Here is a 21,824-nt window from a genome sequence, read left to right on the forward strand (position 1 = left end):
AATGAGTTTCCCAATTACTTATTGGGGATGGGACCATGACGGAAACAACCATTTGAAAGTGGAGATGTGGTTTAGTGTGCCGCCTTTCTCTAGTACGAGCATTCCTTTCAAAGACTCCACCAACACTACATGACACTACCATGCGAATGAACATCACGAGGCACCTCCAAGAAGAGCGATAATGACCAGCGCTGTACAACGTCAAAACAAGGAGCACTACACAAAACCAGGCAATAGTATAGCCGCATACAACCACAAGAACACCGGGCCTGGTTGCTACCACCATCAATGGCGGAAGCAACTTGGACGTATCCGAGTGCTGCTGCTTGAGGATGTCCTTGCCTACAACTATTAGCACCTTGTGTATTATATGGTCAAGAGCTCTTGGTTGATTGCAACCACCACCATTGTAATGCAGTGGATACGGCTTGTGAATTTCCCAGCCAAGAACTGAGTCCATGGGGGCAGGGGAGTTGCTGTAAAACATGGGAGCGGGGGAGGGGCACAATATAACAATCTCAAAAAGGACCTGCCTGTGCCGCGTGTGTAAGAATCTCACAAAAAAGAAGTGTTGATTGTGTAGACCATGAAACTAATATAGTGAGTGAAGCTACCGACTGAGTTGACAGGGATAATCGTCTTGGTCTCGAGAGAGAGCCTGTATGCTACCGTACACTGATCGACCAGATTGTCAATCTTGACCCACTCAGATAGCATGGGGAGGTCCAATGACTGCGGCCACGTGAATCCGCCGCTAGCAATTGTCTATAGCCATTATAACTGACCAAATTGTCATGCCCATGGGGATAAGTTTTTTATATAATGGTCTGTGAAATCCATGAGGTAACTTTTACATTACCTGTAAGCACATTATGGATATATAAAAATGCTGCATTGTTGCTCTGTCCATCTAAGAATGAATCTTTAGCATGGCCAGTCTTCAAAAAGTAAAACAGTATCAAAATTCTTCTTTTACCTCTCCAACCTCATAGATTTTTTCTTTTCATGCTTTTGGATCACAAAAGCATTTTGTGGTATGTCTTCCAAGAAACTTTTTGACGAACAAAGATGTGCCAGCCCCTAAAACTATTACGTAGTGGCATAATTATGTGCTTAGCAATGTTTTAGCATAAAAGCCAAATGCTGAAAACTAAACTGGCACCTGCAAGATCCAAAGATATAACTTGCATCCTCTCCAATAAGTAGAGTACCCTCCACCTTGATTCCAAACCCACAAATTCCATCACCCCCACCCTCCACAAAAAAGCTACGTCCATGAAGACCCCAATTCTTGCATATTTACATAAATAAGCCACATCACTAGCTCCAGAGCCAATACTAAGCAGTGAGCTTCAAAACAAGCCTGTTTGCTCATACTCTCTAATAACAAAAATTATTGCAAGGCAGACGATCTTGTGTTTGGCATCCCGATCAACAGCACAATCAAATGCAGGTGTATCCATGCAAAAGTGGTATCTTACATAAGATTTCAGGGTACCGATTTTCTCCAAACTATCAAATTCCTCAAGCAAGTTGCTGACACAAGTATATACAAGACTTCACCCCAAGCTGTGCTCAATGATGACCAGCACTTTGATACAAACCTGGGCTTGATCTCAGCTCAAGCTTCGAGCATGATCTCGGTCTCGAAGGAGTTCCCATATGATACACAGACCATACATCCTCAAAAGTGGCAGCACGGCCACTCCATGTACACAATTCAAGAAGATGTGCCTCCTTTGTGGTCTAGTACACGTTCCACTTCACAGTGCTAGCATGTCAGTTCCCTCCAGTTAATATCTTGGGTACCAAAACATGCCTTTAATGCCGAAAGGATCTGCTTCAAATCCTAGGTTTTTGTAGAAGTCCACTACTGCAAAAAAGTCAATCCCAAATGTCGCAAAGCTAAGTACAGCATAAGATTGTTCACGTTCAAACTGACCATCTCTGATGGGACAGTGCTACTACCTTTTGCATCTGCAAAAAGTGTGATGTTTCCTATGTCCCTCCTTAATAGTGCGCGTACCATCTGCTCTATAAGTGCCTTCCCAAGCCCCTGTCCCTGTATATCAACACACATACATTAAGCAGACAAGACAACGAACTACAACAGAAAATAAAGCGACGTCATCTCAAAAAAGGTTTTGCTAAGTGAAACAAAAAGATGAAATACTCACATGTGCACACCCACTCTCAATCAAAGCTTAAGAAACAAAAATGAGACTCTAATTGTGAACTTAATGGAGTACAGAAATGCCAATTAACTAGAAATGTATGCAACAATGGTTGGCGGATCCTCCATGGAAGGAGACTCATCCACGGCAATGTTTGAGACAGCTTGCAAGCTGGCCTCACGGGCAAGCAGGGGTGTATCACTGATTTTCAGTTTCTTGACAGGTTATTTCCATGTGGATTTAATTCCACCTACAATGGCCAGTGTCTTGGAATTGTACAATTCCCTACAAGATCTCATGGCATACCTTGCTCTTTGACAGCATTTCTTCAGAGTGACTCGTACTGCTCTGTGGACTGGCTTCACAAGCTTAATCTGCTTCCCATCATGCCAAAAGAGTGTCACAAGCTTCTTCATACAATTGGGTGACACTTACGCAGGTGGTGGGGGTGCAAGGAGGACCACAGTGACTGTGACACATGTAACTGGCATTCTTCCGTCACAGGATAGAATTATCTAGGTGTTTTGCATGCCATCTAGTGAGGCTTTATCTCAACATGCCAAAGCCACATTTGTGCCAGCAACCCAGCTCAACAGGAGGGGAACTCCCCTGCCAAGAAGCCAAATATCAGTAATGCACTTCCTTTTTTTCTCTTCCTCCCCTCCCTTGCAGCTCCATCATCGTAGCTGCCACAACCAGCACTTCCACACCCACCACAAGAAAAAAGTGGGCCTAGTGCAGCCACAAAACTATTACGGCCATTCTCCGAGATGCCTCCATCAAATGCCAGCACCTGCTTTCAAGCATTTGCAAGAATGCTGATCTATTTAGAGTATAGCCCACCTTTCATTGCCTGGCCGAGAGGTGGTAGTAATTTACCACCGCATGGTGCTACTCATTACAATGGCCTTTCTCTCATTCCTCCAGGCCATTGATGTAGGATGTATTTAAAAACTTGACAGCCCTGGGGTAACAGGCCATTGATGAATCTTTACAGACACAGAATTGAGCAACCAGATTCTTCAGCATTCCATTCCGCTGCGACAAGCTGCAACCCACCTTATTCCAAAATCCACCAAGCACCCAGCAGGAGGGGCTGAGACAACCTTGAAACAGCTCATTGTGCCAGCCCCCAAGTTATTAGCTGGGTATACATTCTCATATCTCGTGGGGAGCTTGGCACACTAGCTTGGCACGGCTTCAAGCTTTCTTCTAGCGGGGGACAGTGATATCCCATTGCCAGATTGCAATGTCGCAAGGCCCACACCATCACAATCACCAATTTGATTGCCGATGAATATTAGAATAGATCAAAACACACTGATGCAGTAGAGCATGCTATGCCAATAACTTAGCACATTACACTCAGACCAATAGAAGTCGTTAGGGTAACTTCTATTCCAACAGAGGCATTTCTCAGCGTACATTAACTAATTGACCATATATACTCTCTCCACCAGTGCGCACAGTCAAATTGAACCAACACATATGCCAGAATCCCATACCAATGCGTGAGTTTGGCTTTCGAGTTCCAGGATCTTGTATTCCCACTTTCACATTATATAATGGAACACATATTTCTCTTTCATAGTGTAGAGATAAAAAAAATATTCATATCCCATCACAACTACTCAAATCTGGTCAAGGCCTAGTCAATGCTGGTCAAAGATAAGCAGACTGGTGAACGGTGGTTAGAGATGAGGGGACTGGTCAAAACTGCTTAGAACTCGTTGAGTGGTTAAAAACAGTAAAAAATAGCCACTTCTGGGCACAACAGGCTATAGTGGTGCACAATCTTGTACAATTCCCTCTTGTCTGTTAGCTTCAAAGCTCTAATTCCTCCAAAAAGTGGCCCCGCGTATCTTGAAAATGAATCTGATCCTTCAATTTTTTTCGTACTTCTGAATTTTGGCTTTCTGTGTTGCCTTTGTAGTCAACACTCATCAGAAGTAAGCGAGAGTGAACCCAAAACAATCCTCTTCTTTTTTTTTTGAGAGAGAGACTGGTGAACCGTGTTTAAAGATGAGGGGACTGGTCAAAACTGCGTAGAACTCGTTGAGTGGTTAAAAACAGTAAAAAATAGCCACTTCTGACCACAACAGGCTATACTGGTGCACAATCTTGTACAATTCCCTCTTGTCTGTTAGCTTTAAAGCTCTAATTCCTCCAAAAAGAGGCCCCGCATATCTTGAAAATGAATCTGATGCTTTAATTTTTTTCATACTTCTGAATTTTGGCTCTGTGTTGCCTTTCAAGTCAACACTCATCAGAAGCAAGCGAGAGGGAACCCAAAACAATCCTCTCTTTTTTTTGAGAGAGATTTCAACCTATACTTGCCCACCCACACCCCCCCCCCCGGGGCCCCACGCGGCGCCCCGTGAGATTCCAATGCTCTAACCACTTGAGCTACATTCCGGTGGTCTAAAAACAATCCTCTCTTCCCATGTAATTTGCCAGTATTAATGCACACAGTTTCTTGTGTTGCCTTGAGTCATTCGGTGATAGTTGTCAAAATCCATATTCATCTCCCATTGTAATTGCGGCTAAATTCTCCTAGCGCCTTTGGAATGAGAGAAAAAACCATTGGCTAGGTTGCACTGGACCCAAAAGAGTCATGTCAGTGAGATCCCTTTGCTCACCCAGATACCTTTCTTCACCTACTCAGCACAGCTGGGACATCAAATTCACCAGTCTCATTGGTAGATACACAGCATGGCAGGTGCTGAAATCTGGAAGCGTCTCAAGATCAGCTTTGGCATCCCACAAAGTCCAATTATTTTTATGGTTATAAACAAACTATTCAATTGATTGCAATAAACAACTTTGAGAGCATCAAATGCTGGTCAGTTAGAATACTCAAGGTACAGACCTGATAGAGTGGATCCACTATGACATCCCAAATTGTTGCATTGAATACATGGTCAGAAGTTGCACGAGCCATGCCGATAAGCTCTCTTTTCACTTTGGCAGCGCTACCATCTGTTTTGCTTCACAGAAGGTAAGATCAAATCATGGAAAAGCGATATAAAATGAATTTAACAAAGTGAAAATAATGAGAAAAAAATTTATTGAGGTGCATCACAGAGAGACAGCCCAATTGAATTGAACCATTTAAATAAGATAGAAACAGACATGAACAACACTGTTTCCTAGGGGCCCACATTTGTTGCTCTACCTCCAGTACCACAAAGTCAGGGTTTTAATGCGAACTGATGTCTGTGAGGCATACAAATATGCTGGATCCCTGACTCCAGGTTGTCAACTCGCAGAAAAAAATATATATGAGTATGTTGCAATCGCCACAAGAATGCATCAATACACAAGCTGTTTTACATATATCATTGATTCATTGTCACCCATCAGGATGCACGTGGGCCTACATTAGATATGTAGACATAAACATGTCCAAGAAAGAGGGAGGAAAGTCAGCCACGCCATGAACGGTGACTTAGGTGGTTTCACATGGGTTGCACACCTAGAAAGGGGTGTATCACCCTTGAGCAGTGTAGAGTCACCATGAGAGAAGTGGCACAGGAGAAATAGCATACACAGACCAGGACCAAGCCGGCACAGGCTGCAGCCACATTGTGCACACAGGACTGATTTGTGACACATGGATCTTCATACCAACAGTTGCACAAGTAGAACCAAACCTTCAGAAGGAACCTCTTTCTGAAAATGTAGGGAAGCCACCATAAAACTGTTCTTCAAGGCTGCCTCGACTTTTTCTGGAGGCCTTCTTGGCCATCCCACCTGCCCTACGTGATTAAACAAAACACAAAACATCCACACCAATCAAGTCTATGAAATACTCACCCAAAACACTTCTTGACTATGCTACTTTCAATGCAGCAAAGATCAAAAGGTGGAAGGAGAGGCACAGTCTTTGAAATAACATGCACAAATCCAAGGTGAAAGCTAGCAGGGATAATGTCCAACAGACATCAAAAAGTCCTAGAGTCTCCAGCTGAAGCTCAAAAACATCTGTTTAGCGGTTGCATTTTCAAGATCAGTATCTTTCTTCTCTGTATTTTTCATGATAGTGGGCACGAAGTATAGCCTGAAAAGGACTCTGAATCCTCACATTTAAAAGTCTAAGTATGCTCACAAACAGTAGCAAACACATGAAAACTTTTTTGTCTCAAAACCCCATCTTTTACTGTATCAATGAAAATCTATGATTGGGCCTTGATTAGGCATGCAGTTCACCCTTTACCCCAGAACTATCCTAGAGCATTTTTATGGAGAAGATTTATATTATTGCCAAAGGTGATAGAGATAGGAAGGCCATGGAAAAGTTTGAACACAAAGCAAGGCTATAAGCGGAGCGAAGGAGTAGTGCAAGCTGGGTGCTATTATTGCCTTGCTAGTTCGGAATAGAAGGATTGTTCACCTCGTTTTAGTGCAACTAATGGTGTACTTCATCATCTCCATCTCTTGCTCTCAACATCAATGTGCCATAAGATCCTTTTTGGTGCTTTCCTTTTTAATAATGGCCCAAGCACTCTTGGGCAGTCTATTTGCATGCACAACCATGGGCTGCCCACATAATTTGAGCACGTGCCCATTTGTGATACACAAGCCACTTGATTATTGGCCAACCCTTCTTTTTAAAAATGACACTAGCAGGTTGACAAGAACATATACCTAAGCCAAAGCAACAAAAATTGACAACCTTTCATCATTAAACTAGCTTGGAAACAGAATAAAGAATCAATACCTTCGCATTAGCTTGTAAAGTTTTGGAAAAAGATGACCTACATTGTCACCTTGTTGATGTTCTCTCCAAAAATCCTTTCAATACATTCAGCCCCATTCATTTCCCTTGCTCTTGGTTTCTCAATTTCACTCACCATGCTCTCTATAAGAGGCCTCACCCTTAAATCTTAATAAGTCACTTGATTAAAAACTAAGATGCAAATAGAATGCATGTAAGTTATACACTGGTTTGGAGAAGGTGAATGCACTCGCACACAGCTCTTATCTTCACGCTAGGCCTGCACTGGCCTCAAAACTTGAAAAAAGTGAGAATATGATGTGATGCCAAAACCCTAGAAGCAAAAAGAAACAGCAAAAAATGAAGAGATGGCATAAGGTTCCATCGCTCCTATATACACCTTGGATTTGAGCTTTAACACACAGCCATCTTGCCCTTATGTGCAGCCCCTCATCCCCAATCCCTTGGTCCCCCATGCATACACACCGCTGAGCCCCTAGCCAGTGGCCGTAGCCCAAGACCCCTGCTATCCTTCAGCCTCTCGCCTCAAGCAACCAGTTGCACTTGCAACCCTTTTAATATGCAAAAGGACATCCGTTGTACACAAGATGTAGAGCACTGTAAGAAAAATACACTAAGCAGAACTTGATCTTAAGACAATGTACTTGAAGCAAGAGATATAGATAATAGCGCTGAATTACTGTTGCAAACCAAAGTTACAAACTGATGGTGTGTGGCCACCCGTGCACTCAGCGGTAATCTAGGTAGACTCTAGACAAAGGATGTCATGCACATACAAGGGCACACTACTGCAGTGGAGATAGATCTCAATATCTACAAGATAAGATATGCAAGATAGGAGCCGCCACTAGACTATATATAGTCTCCTAGTGGCGGCAATGTACCAGTCGGCTATTGTTGGACCAACATACCCCGACTGACCATACCCCAACTCGGTACATGAACCAACCTCACAACCCAAGGACAAGGTGTCCCGAGAAGATATCCTTCTAGCCAAGACTGCAGTCCATTGACCCATGCATCCTACTTGGTATGTTGCCAAGTCTACATAACTTGTCTCCTAACCATCTGGCCACACATGGCCAACATCCACTAGCGGGCACCTGGGTGCTCAACACAACAACGGTGGCTCATACACAAGGCCTTACAAAATGGATTAGCCCATCACCTGCACAGTGACAGTGACAAGGGTGGAGCGTTGATTTCCAACACCCCCCCTCAATGTCCGCATGTACGTGAACTACCTTTTTGGTCCAATGCCAAGTCGATAAAGATACCACTCCAATAGATCCCTCCCAAGAGCCTTTGTGAAGATATTTGCACAATTCTCCATTGTCAACTTGACTTCTCCATCCAAGATCAGCTCGCGCGCACACCAGCATGGAACACCAGGTTCTTTGCAATTTCCACACAACTTTGATTGTCAAGCAGCACCTAAGTTGGCTGCTCTTAAGCCACACCCATGTCCCCCAAAATTCTCCTCAACTAGACTGCTTCACATGAAGCATAGCATACTAGAACAATACTCACTAAATATTTGTTTATCTACTCGTACCGAGCTCGAGGGGCTTGTTTGAGCCCGTACAATGCCTTCCGGAGAATATATACCTTGCCTTCTAAACCGGGCATCACAAATCCTAGGGACTATTCAACATACACCTCCTCCTTGGGATGTTGTAACTCCAAGTGGGTTTAATTTATAGGATTGTAAACCTGTGTCTACACCATAGTAACATAAAAACGTGTTTTGCCCTCTCGAAACGCCACAAAACGTTTCTAGCATGAAACGTTTCGAAAAAAATCTGCCCATCGAAACGGCATTTCACCCAAATGTAAAGTTAGGTCAAAAAAACGGGCAGAATGTTTTTTTCTTTTTTGCAAATGCGATTTCTGCTATCATTTTCATTCCTGTTTGTTGCTGCCCATTTGCCACTTCGCCCATCCCACACTTCTTCCTAGCTGCAGCACGTTGCTCTACCTCTTCTCCTCGTCCACTCTCTTTGCTCCTTCACTTCTTCTGCTCCACGCCTCTTCTTCCTCGTCCCTTTTCCTCTCTCTCTCTCTCTCTCTCCTCCTCCACGGTCCATCCCTCCTCTTTCCTCCTCTTTCTCTCCTTTTCTTCTCACCTGCTTTCCTTTTGTCCTCTTACAACTTGTTTCTTTCCTCCTCCCTTTCTCTCCTTTTCTTGCCCAAATTTTGAAAATACCAAAAAACCTACTCGCAAAATCATACCCACTAGTCCCAAAAATGCATCTTCATCTTTCTGTTTTACATTAAAAGTACTAAGTGTACTATGTACTATAACTTATGGGCTTGTACACACTATAAGGGTGGGCATTATGCCTTTACCCCAACAACCTCCCACTTAAAGGCAAAGTGCCCTTAAATGAAGGAAAAGAAAAATCAGCATGTACATGATAATATACAAGGCCATATCAAGGCTGAAACTGGCCTCATCCAATGCCCATCAAGTGTCTGCAATGAGCAAACCGCTCCGGAGGCAAACTCTTTGTCAACAGATCAGCCGGGTTGTCATCCGTATGAATCTTAACAAGCTGAATTTGCTTGTTCTCTATCACCTCTCTGATGAAGTGATACTTCACATCCACATGCTTCGTCTTTGCATGAAAGACAGGGTTCTTTGCCAACTGGATGGCACTCTGACTGTCACAATGCAACAATGGGATATCCCCTGTATAGCCCAAATCAACCACTAACCGAGATAGCCATAATGCCTCCTTGCAAGCCTCTGTGGCTGCAATATACTCGGCCTCTGTAGTAGATAAGGCAGTGCACTTCTGCATCCTGGATATCCATGACACAGCACCTCCTGTGAATGTAAACACATAACCGGTAGTAGACTTCCGGTTATCTGGATGACCGGCATAATCCGAATCCGTGTAACCATGCACTAATGCATCCTGTTTGCCAAAGCAAATGCACATATCCTGTGTGCCCTTCAGGTATCTCATGACACCTTTCACTGCTTCCCAATGCTTCTTGCCAGGGTTGGCCATGTATCTAGAAACCACTCCCACTGCAAATGCAATGTCCGGCCTAGTAGCATCCATGGCATACATGACACTGCCACAAGCTGAAGCATACGGAATCTTGGCCATATCAGCCCTGCCACTATCTGACTGTGGGCTGTCCATAGCACTGAGTTTCACATATGGAGGCAAAGGAGTACTAGTCTTCTTCCCCCCGTCCATATTGAACCTCTGCAAAACTTTGCCAATGTATTCCTTCTGAGACAAATACAACACATGCTGATTTCTGTCCCGAAGTATCCGCATACCCAAGATGTGATTTGCATCACCCAAATCCTTCATATCAAAGGTTTGATGCAGCCTCTTCTTCAAGGCATCCATCTCCTTACGAGATTTCCCGGTAATCAACATATCATCAACATACAAGATGAGAATCAATAGACTGCCATCCAAAGCTTTCTTCGTGTATAAGCAGTGATCTATGTCACTTCTCCTGAATTTCTGGGATTCCATGAATGTATCAAATTTATGATACCATTCCCTTGGTGCCTGCTTGAGCCCATAAAGACTCTTTTTTAGCTTGCATACAAGCTTCTCCTTTCCACTTATTGCATAACCCTCTGGCTGTTGCATATATATCTCCTAATGGAGATCACCGTGAAGAAAAGCAGTCTTCACATCCATCTGAATCAAGTTCAGATCATCATGTGCAACAAAAGCTAACACAGCTCGAAGTGTGGTCATTTTGACCACTGGAGAGAAGATCTCCTCAAAGTCCACACCATATTCCTGTTTGAAGCCCTTAGCCACTAACCTGGCTTTGTATCTTGGCTTAGTATCTGGTGCAACTTTGAGCCTGTAAACCCACTTGCAAGGCAAAACCTTCTTGCCTGCAGGAATTTGCACCAACTTCCATGTTCCATTTTTGTGCAGAGAATCCATCTCTGACTTCATAGCACGCTCCCAAAGAGCCTTGTCTGCCCTCTGTAAAGCCTCCTTATAACATGAGGGCTCCCCACAGTCAGTGAGCATCAAGTAGTCAACCCCTGGAACAAACCTGTCAGGGGCTCTGGCGGGTCTTGTGGACCTCCGTACCCAATGACCATCATTTGCAGGTTGCTGTCCAGCCTGCATATCACCTATTGGTGGCTCCTGTTCCATGCCATAAGGCTGAAAAATCATGCCCGGTATCTCCTCTAACTATGGTATATCCATAGGGATATCTTCTACCATCTCTGGCTGTCCATTTGGACCATTTTCAGCACCATTTAAGGCTGGTTTTGCTGCTGTAATGACTGATTTACAGCCCTTGGTTGTTGTCCATGATGTCCATCATCATCAAAGATGACTCTGCCAGGCTCTTGTTGCCTTGCAGGCTCCTTATACATGCATGTTTCATCAAAAATGACATCATTGCAGCATATAATCTTTCTATTCACGGGATCCCAAAGTCTATACCCCATTTCACCTTTGTCACCATATCCTAGGAATATGCATTTGTGAGACTTAGGATCAAGTTTGGTGCACATTTCCCTGCGTATGTGCACGTACGCAACGCAACCAAACACTCTCAAGTGCTTGTATGACGGAGGCTTCCCTGTCCATACTTCTTCTGGCACTTTCCCACCAAGCCTCGTGTTAGGTGACCTGTTTATAAGATGAACGGCTGTCATAACAGCTTCAGCCCAAAAACCATGAGGTAATGCAGCATGTGACAACATAGAACGGACCTTCTCCTAAATGGTCCTGTTCATCCTCTCTGCTGTCCCGTTTTGTGGAGGATCATAAGGAGTAGAGAGCTCCCTCTTGATGCCTTTAGCATCACAAAAGTCCTGAAACTGTTTGGACATATACTCTCCACCATTGTCGGTACGCAAAGCCTTCAGTGTTTTGCCTGTTTGGTTCTCAACAAGAGCAACAAACTTCTCAAACACTGAGAATGTATCACTCTTCAAACGAAGAGGATAAACCCACACCTTGCGTGTGGCATCATCTATAAAAGACACAAAATATTTTGCCCCTCCCAAAGAAAGCTGAGGCATCTCACGTACATCTGTATGCACAAGCTCTAACTGAGCATCTTTCTGTCCAAGAGCTTTCTTGTGGGGGCACTGCAGTTGCCTGCCATATATACAATGCTCACAAAACTGAAAACTTGAAAACTTTAGAGAAGGCAAGTAACCCAAACGAGACAATTGCTCCATTCCTTTGACACTCATGTGTCCCAACCGGCTATGCCACAGAGAGATTTCCGGCAGCTCGGTTGCATTTACATTAGCATGGTGACAAACACCTGCATGCATGAAGTAAAGAGTGTCCACCTTAGAGCCTCTGGCAACAACCAGTGAGCCCTTACTAATCTTCCACTTTCCACGACCAAATGTGGTAACATAATCAGCATCATCAAGCTGTCCAGTGGAAAGCAGGTTCTTCTTGATCTCAGGCACATGCCTGACATCATGGAGCATAAGCTGTGAGCCATCTGAAAACACAAGCCTCACATCACCTCTGCCAAGAATCTTGCATGCATGGTTATCACCCAAATAAACTACTCCTTCATTGCCAGCAGTATACCTGACAAACAAGTCTCTGCAACCTGTGACATGAAAGGAGGCACCTGAATCAATGATCCATGAGTGCATACCATGACCACCTGTAAGAAGTGAATGGGCATCAAGTGAAGATGTGAATAGGACCTCATCCTCACTGTCACCTGCATGTGACACATTGATTTCTTCAATCTTGACTCCACTTTTGCCCTTTGGCTTTACATCTTTGGCTTCATCTTTGTCTTTGTCTTTGCCTTTTCCCTTTTCCTTTTGATCATTTTTCCATTTGTAGCATTGCTTTTTGATGTGTCCCTTCTTGCCACAATAATGGCATTCCAAGTCCTTTTTGGAGCGGGACTTGCTCCTTCCCCGTTCTTGGCTTTTACCCCTTTGCTGGGATCTCCCACGTGCATTCATTGCATTGGACTTTCCAACAGAGTTGTTTTTCCTGTTCATCTCTTCTTGAAGAAGAGAACCCTCAACATCTGCATATGACAACATAGCATTCGAATTGCTAGTGGCTGTCCTGAATGTGTCCCAACTCTCTGGCCTGAACACTGCATACAACAGTCCCGAACAGAAATTGGGCAAAAGCCCCTTGACTGCAAGCTGATTTCTGAGGATTCAAGGCATAAATGTCTTGCCTGCTGCTTTGCCAAGCTTAACAAGCATAAAATCTTGAAAAGCCCCTTGATTTAAGATCAATTGCTGATCATACATGGTACATTGACGCACATGAAGGCATCCAGAGTGTTCACAGTGCTTCCCCCTGGCCACATATACATCTAATACATGAAAGCCCCTTGATTTACAGGCACATTGAGTGCTTGACAGGCATCAACACATTGCCCAAAGCATCAAATGCGAGTGCCTGCATGCAAATCAACCAAATCGGCACAAAAGCCCCTTGATTTGCACTGCAATTTGCTGCAATTTGCCCGAATGTGCGATTTCTCACATCATACAGCATGTATGAATGCTTAATTGCACAATTACATCAAAAGCCCCAAATTTCGGCATCCAATTTCCTGCAAATTGATCCTGATTGTGACCAATGTCACCCAATTTTGCCAATTTTGCTCAAAATTGAGCAATTGGGCACCTGTACCTGCTCAATTGATTGAATGTACTTGCTCAATTGCAAATCCCAAAAAAAAATTGAAGCAAAATACCTTGTAATTTCTGATTTTTTGTTGCAGGAAAGGGGGGTGTGCTGAATTTGGTGCTGCTGCAGAAATCTGATGCTCTGTTCAGCCTCGGAAACCTTAGACCTTGCAGAGACAGAAGGCGGAGAAGCTCCAGCACCCAACATCAAGCTTTGGAAAACAACGGAGCCCAAGAAGCTCCTGCGGGGCTGCTGCTGCTATTACTGTTGTAGAAAGTGGGGCCAGAAGGTGCAAGGCGATGGCACAGATGGACAAATTGGCAGACCGATTCAACGCAGGGAGCGTTGGATACGTGGAACGGCGGGACCACTGGCTTGCGTGTTCGCTTGTTGACGCCGCCTCCGACCGGTAGCCAGCGCTACACGACGTCGCCTTCGCTTGCGTGTCTTCCCTTCGCGCTACGAGTGCTTTCCTTCGCTCACGCCTGCTTGCTGCCTTCGCCGTCTCCGCCTAGTAGCGCTGCACGATTAGCGCTGCTGTTGACGCCCGCCTGCCTAGGACTCATAGACGTGTTCGCCTGGCTGCTGCGACTGTTTCCACGCCTGAGTATGGACACCCGCCACCTGCTCTTTCCGTCAGGCCTCTATTCGGCTGTGGTCATCCGCGCCCTTCTTGGGCAGCTCTGCTAGCTTGGCTATGGCGAACAACAGAGAGCTCGGGACTGCCCTCCGTCCTTCTCTGTTCTCACTTCAGGGACCCTCTTGCCGCCCCTTGAGGGCTCTCACCCGTCGTCCTAACACTTAGTCGACCTGCTATCTCAGCGTCAACCCCTAGTCGACCTGCAGGCTCTGATACCAGTTGAATGGGAGAGATAATTAGGGTTAGAGTTCATGTGGGAGACATACACAGAGAAGAAGGGAGAGAGAGAGAGAGAGAGTTGTGGGGATAAGTCAACTCAATAGCATTGAGTGTGTGTGACTCCCCTATCACACATGTATATTGCACTAGTACACATAGTGCACTTAGTACATTAAAAGTACTAAGTGTACTATGTACTATAACTTATGGGCTTGTACACACTATAAGGGTGGGCATTATGCCTTTACCAGTTGAATGATAATTAGGGTTAGAGTTCATGTGGGAGACATACACAGAGAAGAAGGGAGAGAGAGAGAGAGTTGTGGGGATAAGTCAACTCAATAGCATTGAGTGTGTGTGACTCCCCTATCACACATGTATATTGCACTAGTACACATAGTGCACTTAGTACATTAAAAGTACTAAGTGTACTATGTACTATAACTTATGGGCTTGTACACACTATAAGGGTGGGCATTATGCCTTTACCCCAACACATCGCTCCACAATCATCGCTCCACAAGAGTTTGTAGACATCTATGGTGTGTGAACACTCTAGGACTAGCCATGACACTTTTTCCTTCACACTGAGGTTTTTTCCTTGGGCATGGGAACACCCTCTATTTCTTATTATTGGGTGTACTTATTATCCTTTGTACTTTCTTTGTGTACAACACTTCACTTATCATTATCCAATGGTATGTTTCTCTTCTCCCAAGAGCTTCACGATGGTATTTGTTGCACCCTATGTGTGCCTTGTTTGCAAGCTACTAACCCTAAACCTAACACTCGCTATACATGTTTTCTACTTGACACTTGAGCTTCAATGCCCATTTCTATGTCCAAGAAACTATCTCAGGCACCTAGACCAAGCTTTGGGCACTTGATCTTTTATACTAGATAATGCCCCATTCCCAAAGCTTGTACATTAATGCATATTTGGGCGTCCCGAAATCCACCAAACCCCTAGTGACATCATCACTCCCCCCCCCAAACGGGCGTCTGTCGGCTTCTTGATAGTTGTCCACCGGCTACCAACGCACCTATTGTACCTGTGTGCGAGCCTCAACCAGTGATTGGTTTCTGCCATGTGGCACTTGCTGTAAAGTGTGTCACACACGTGTCACCATTTGGTTCCCTCACCAGTCTCGGCCAGTGTTTTATACACTAGGTGGAACCAAGGTGTGAATGAGGATCTTTCCACAGAAGAAAGCAGGAACATTAACTGGCAAAAGATGGCATCTAGGCAAAAGTACCATGGGATTTTCATCATTAAAGAGAGGAGATAGTGTTTTCACACCCTATTAACAAAGGGGTGGACATATTATTATTATTGGACAGGTATATGTGGACAAAACAAGGCGCCTAACTCCAAGCTTGGGGAGCAAGTTTGGGGAAAAGCTTAAAGGTTGCTATTTTTTGGGGGCAAAGCCACTTATGGCATAAAGGGGAACAACACTGCAAAGAATGGCGGGCTAGGTTCATTAAAAAGGGGCTGGCTCTCTCTCTCTCTCTTTGGGGACATGCGCCTATTTCATCACGGCAGTCGGGCAGATCTCTCTCTTACTCTCTCGCCCAACCCCTCCCTCGCCCTTGCCTACCCTCCACCCCTCCCCTCCCGCCCACCCCCCCTCCCCCTCTCGCCCTTGTCCCTAGTCGCCACCCCTCTCTCCTCTCTCACACAAGCACTCCTGCCTCGCCTACTGTGCCCAGCCCACCCTGCCATCTCTCTCTTTCCCTCTCTCTCTCAAAGGAGCCGCCAACGTTGAAGAGGAGCAGCCAATGCTAAGGAAGTAACAACATGGACGAAGAGGAGATTGCTGCCGAACTCGGAGGAGCCGTCGATGCTGCATTTCATATACAGGTAAAGTCCCCTTTTGTTAAGAAGTTTTATGTGAGAAAAGGTAGGGAATGGACACTCTCCCCGGGGTCAAAGCGATTGGGGAAGACATCCAAGAGAATCGATGAAGCAATGTATGATGAGATACACAGATTGGTCAGGACAGAGATACGCCTCCTGCGTGAGGAAGTTAAGCAAGAAATGTAGCAAGAAACACATGCTTGTTTGGCCGAAACGTATGCAAAGATGAAGGGCGAGATGCAAGCCCAAGTACGGGCGGAACTACAGGTTGTACAAACTCTCATGCAGGCTGAAATCAAAAAAGAATTGCAAGAGGAAATGCATGCAATGATTGCAGAGAAAGACAGTATGATCTTGGAATTAAGGGCAGAGCTGAATGCATGCAAGGAAAAGTTATACCATCAAAATGATGGACAAGGCATGGCTGCAGCACCTCAAATGCAAGAGGAAATAAAAGAACTAAAAATATAGGTGGAGAAGGAGATAAAAACCTTCACCGAGGTTGCACAGCGCACCAAGGCAGAGGTGGAAGAAAATGCTAAGTGGATTGATGTGGTAAAAAAGCACAAGGGAATGCCTGAGAATAAAGTGGAGGTGATGAATGCAACCCTCGAAGAAGAGGCTAAACGGTGAGCCAGAGCCCTACATGTACGGGTTACAAGGTGGGGGGAGAAAGGTACTCCTCAAGAAGATGCTAAGACACTGAGTACAAAGATAGGAGCCACAGAGATTCCTATAGCAGAGACCTGAAGAGTGGGAAAGGATGCCACCAGAGCACGAGCATTGATATTGAAATTTGCATATATGAATAAGAAGGCAGCCTTTCTCGCAAGAGGGCCGCGCTTAAGGGAGAGAATTTATCTAGATGAGGATCTTACGCCGGCCCAGGTAGCACACCGGAAGGAAAACCTGCCTCGAGTGTTCGAAGCACGTAAAGAGGGGAAGTGGGCTGTATATAGAGATGGGCAAGTGTTCATCCGGGAGCGCTAGTCATCCTGGCAGGGCGCGGCCTGTGGGACCTTGAAGTTATCGGTGTGGAACTGCAATGGAGCCCTACGGGTAGATGCAGGGTACTTCGAGGACACTTTCAAAGGCCGGGATATTGCCATGTATACAGAGACACACCAATGTGCAGGGAGTAAATTATTGTAGGTTCCTGGGTATAGATGGGAATCAGTATGTAGACCCCAACCACGCATAGCAGGGGGGACTAGAGGAAGTGGGGGGGTAGCAGTACTGTTACGGGAGGCAATACATGTGATGCATAGAGGTGCAGACGCACGCTGCATGTGGATCAAAGTGAGCACAAATAGACCTTGGGACATTTACATTGCAATATGCTACTTCCCACCGGCACATTCCAAATACGCTACACCGGGAGAATCACCATATATGCCGATGTACGAGGACATCATGAGATTTGCAAGCTTGGGAGATGTACTACTAACGGGGAACTTTAGTACACGTACAGGCCGGGAACAATCAGCTCTCTATGCTACGGATGAGCCCATGTACCGCGAGCTAGCAGCAGATGAGATAGGGATGCAGAGATCTGCCCAGGACATAGGAGAGGTGACAGAATATGGGAAACACTTCCTAGCTTTGGGGAGTGCACATGGGCTAGTTATCTATAAGGGCCTATCCCGTTGGCCAAGTTCACATGCTCTCACATGCTGGAACAAAAAGGGAGGAGCTAGTACAGTAGATTACCTGATGGCTCACCTACCTTGATACATGATATACAGGATCTCTCCATTTCGGGCGGATAGCAGCAAACCATGCATATTTGACATTTTCTGTGACTTGTGGATATGTAACACCACCCTCTAGTCATACCAGATACCCAAGATACCACTTTACTCGGGAGACCTCTAGGGTATATGGCAGTGCAGTATATGATGGTCTATTCGCTCTTGACCCGAGCAGTCCACTTGATGAGCTTACGAAAGAGTTGGCGGATGTATTACATGGTTCAGCGGCATATGCTTTCCCGTATACCCCCCCTCTTTCTACCCCTCCACACCATACGGCCCCACAGAATGGTTGGTACGATGATGAATGTCGCGAAACTCGTGATTGCTTGCAGCGGGAGATCACCCTTGGCATCCACACACATAGACAGGCCAGAACGCTCTTCAAACGCCTTGTGCGGAAGAAGAAGCAGGATTACCTGGCCAAGCTTGAGATGGAGATATACCAACTATTTTTGGGACAGGACAGCAAGAGGGCATGGAAGATGTTCCATGAGCAACAGCCACCTCTGCAGGCTCGCCCACCCTTTTAATTGCAAGGGTATCACCAAAATTCTTGACGTATCTGTAGATGTCATATGTGTACCTAGGAGTCACATTCAGCGGACCATAGTTCTCTATGAGGTAGGCAGTAGAGGCTAGATTGTCACGTGGATATGCAACCCTAGGGGAACTAGAGAGACAATGTACCTACATTCAATTTCAGGAGCCGCGCACCAAACTCTGGTTGTTTGACACATTGGTCACACCTACACTCTTATATGGCTCACCCATATGGGGACCTAGCCTCTACCACACGAGGAGGGAGACCAGAGAGAGATTTCTATGATGGATGGCACGTACTAGAGAAACCACTGGTGACTATGATCGCACGCATGATTTGGAGCAAACCATCGGTACCTCATGAGATTGTCAAAGCACAGATAGGAGCCGCACCAATGGTTACCGAAGCCCTATTCCAGTCAATGACATTTTTGCAGAGGATATGGGAGCTCCTAGCACTTATCTCTTCCAGGCAGTTAGCAGAGCAGACGGCGATACACGATGTTGGTGCACCCAGATGTGTACCTGGCTGAGATTACATGGCATGACGATTGATGCACTCCCTCCATTTGATTGCAGCCTAGACTGCCCCTTCTTGGACCTTAGTGGCGATCATGATGGACATCGTGAGGCTAGATGCAGAAAGGACATGGTCCAGCCCCCCCCCCTACCACTAGGCATGAAGATGGCCCACTATCGGAACCATTTTCTACATCTCTCCCCAAATGGCTTTTGTGACACGGTCTACATACATGGACACCCATCTCTCACATGGCATTCGCAGTGCCATTGGACAGATCCGCACTTCATCACATCAACTGAGGGTAGAGATTGGCAGATACGAGGGGATGAAGCCAGAAGACCGAATATGTCAGCTATGTGTTACATTATTGGCCCTCTATGGTCATTTGGGGACGCCCGTCCGACCATTGTGCCATGCTTGCAATTAGTATCGTGAGTGATATCATAATAAATACTACATTGTAAGATACGATTGGCATATGCTTTGCAGGTCTATGCTATGTATGCTGTGATTGGGTGATGCCATGTGTACGCAAGCTAGTGTTAGTTGATATTGGTGTTCGATTGCCTCACCTAACTTGTTGACTTGTTGAGTATAGGTGATGAGTACGAGGATGCCGAATGAGGCGTCGTACTTATGCGAGGGTCACCGAATGAGGTGTCGCATAGGCATGAGTGTACAAGGGTCACTGAACGAGATGTTGCACGTGCGAGGGTCACCGAACGAGGTGTCGCGTACGTTTTGTCATGTGCATGGACATTTACATCGCCTCGACATTTATGAGTTATACTTCATTATTTTTGGTTGGCCGCGTGCCATTTATTTGTACTCAAATATTTATGTTCACCGATGTGCACGGGTGTTTTCCTTTCAAAGCTGTTCAGGACTGTTTTAGGACTTTTTTAGTCCTTTTTGTCTTACTTTTGATGAGACACCATCAGCTGTGTACTATGTTTTGGTCTCATAGGCCACTTTGGCCTTTCACAAACGTTAATATATCTTTCTTTCTTTCTGCAGCCGTACAGGAGCTTCAGGCGGCAGTACCTTTTTTTTTTCTCTCTCTCTCTCTCTCTCTGTGGCAGCCGTACTCTGCTGCAGTCAGGCAGCCCCCCCTTTCCCCCGCCCTGTTGCGCCGGCCGTACAGCATACAGCCTTGCCTCTTTTTCTTGCACAGGTTGTACACAGGGTACAGCAGTCACCTCTTCCTTGCTTATGCCGTTTGTACTGAGGGGGTACTGGCCGTACAGCACAGCACCTCCTGCATACGCTGGTCATACAGGGTTCAGCAGGAGTGGTCCACACGTGTGAAGCCCAAGAGCTGATTTGAGGCCTATTTAAGGGGCTTCTCTTGGTGACTGTTCCTCAGCTAACTGGAGCTGAGTTGTTCTCTCAAATATTTGTGGAAAGATCTGGTGTTGTGCACACCCGCACCTTGGTTATTGTAAAAAGCTTCTCATTGAATAAAGAAGATTCCTACGGGGGGCCGGCCATTCCAGCTCAGTGCAATGTTATTATATTATTTATGGTTCTTCTGCTGTATTATGCTGTGTCTTGTATTTGAAGTGTTGGTCTACTATCATTATTATCGTTTGTGGACCCCGACGCTGTGACACACGTGCCCAAGCCATGCACCACAATAGTTGGGGACATGTGTTGGGCACAATATGAATGTTTAATGACATTTTGATGACTTTTTGGGACCTTAAAAGGCTGGCCGACCAACATACGACCTTGCCATCAAAATCCCTATATAAAGGAGGTCTATGTTCATTCTTCATCCATTCTGAGACAGGGGATGCAGAGCCAAAACCAAGGGCAAGAGAGCTAAGACTAAGGGAATGCAACCACAACATCTAAAGCAGCAAAGTAAACCCATCTCAGCATTTTTCATTGACGCACAGAGACATTGTACCTCTCAATCCCAGGCAGCTACCACATCAAGAAAGGAGGGTGTTCCCTATGGGAAAACCCAATTCTGGTCAGTTCTCTATTTGGCCCAGCAATCAGTCATATCATTGTACTCATTCAACTTGCAGCAATACGAACAAATACACCTGCAATGGTGGCGGCCCTTAAGTGGATGATTAGGACCCAGGTATTGTGCACTCTCCCTATTCTGCTTATCTCTCTCTCTTTCTTCCATTCTCTCTTCCCAAATCAGCAAGTTAACGCACTCCTTAATCAACATCAAAAGCTTCCGCTACGCCTCATAAAACGGCAACCCCCTCTCCTACCCAGACCTGCCCGCCCCCCCCCCCCCCCCCCCCCCCCCCCCCCAAAAAAAAATAACACAAAAAAATAGATGTTTAGAGTTATGATCTGTTCTTTCAAAAGTATCAATTTCTTTGGATTGTTTTGGAAGAAAAGGAAAGATCCACATGCATCTTGCTAGTATTGTTTTGCGTCTTAGGTCAAAATGGTAGTCTATTTATAGGTTCAATGCAACATGTGTGCTTGAACAATTGAATCACATGGTACCTTGATGTAAAGAACTTCTAGCTCATAAACATCTACAGCTTCACCCGATGCAAAAATGATCTTCTCTTTTGTGCCATCTGGATGAACTGTCTCCATCAGAACAACTTGTTCTTCATCATCAACCGGTCCTTCAGCTCCTTTCTCATCCTGAGCAGGTTCAGCAAGCAATGTAGGAGGATCCTTAACAAATCTGCACAGCTTTCAAACAGCTCTCAGTTAGATGCTGTGGCAAAATCGAGACAAAAACAACCTG

The 21,824-nt window shown here is 45.3% G+C and overlaps 1 protein-coding gene across 1 annotated transcript in view; it reads right to left on the reverse strand.

Moving 5' to 3' along the window:
• Positions 1 to 1,274: 1,274 nt before the first annotated feature.
• LOC147611064 (histone acetyltransferase TAP1-like) overlaps positions 1,275 to 21,824 on the reverse strand; it is a 52,707-nt gene continuing 32,157 nt past the window's right edge. The window contains exons 4-8 of the mRNA XM_086785711.1: positions 21,572 to 21,761; positions 5,828 to 5,927; positions 5,044 to 5,153; positions 1,969 to 2,062; positions 1,275 to 1,873 (exon numbers count right to left, since the gene is read on the reverse strand). Coding sequence (XP_086641837.1) covers positions 1,794 to 1,873; positions 1,969 to 2,062; positions 5,044 to 5,153; positions 5,828 to 5,927; positions 21,572 to 21,761 — 574 coding nt within the window. The 3' untranslated portion in view covers positions 1,275 to 1,793. The remainder of the gene's footprint in view (positions 1,874 to 1,968; positions 2,063 to 5,043; positions 5,154 to 5,827; positions 5,928 to 21,571; positions 21,762 to 21,824) is intronic.

This window comes from Cibotium barometz, chromosome 48, assembly GCF_041138505.1.
Source record: "Cibotium barometz isolate CiBa-2024 chromosome 48, ASM4113850v1, whole genome shotgun sequence".
NCBI classification, from domain to species: Eukaryota; Viridiplantae; Streptophyta; class Polypodiopsida; order Cyatheales; family Cibotiaceae; genus Cibotium; species Cibotium barometz.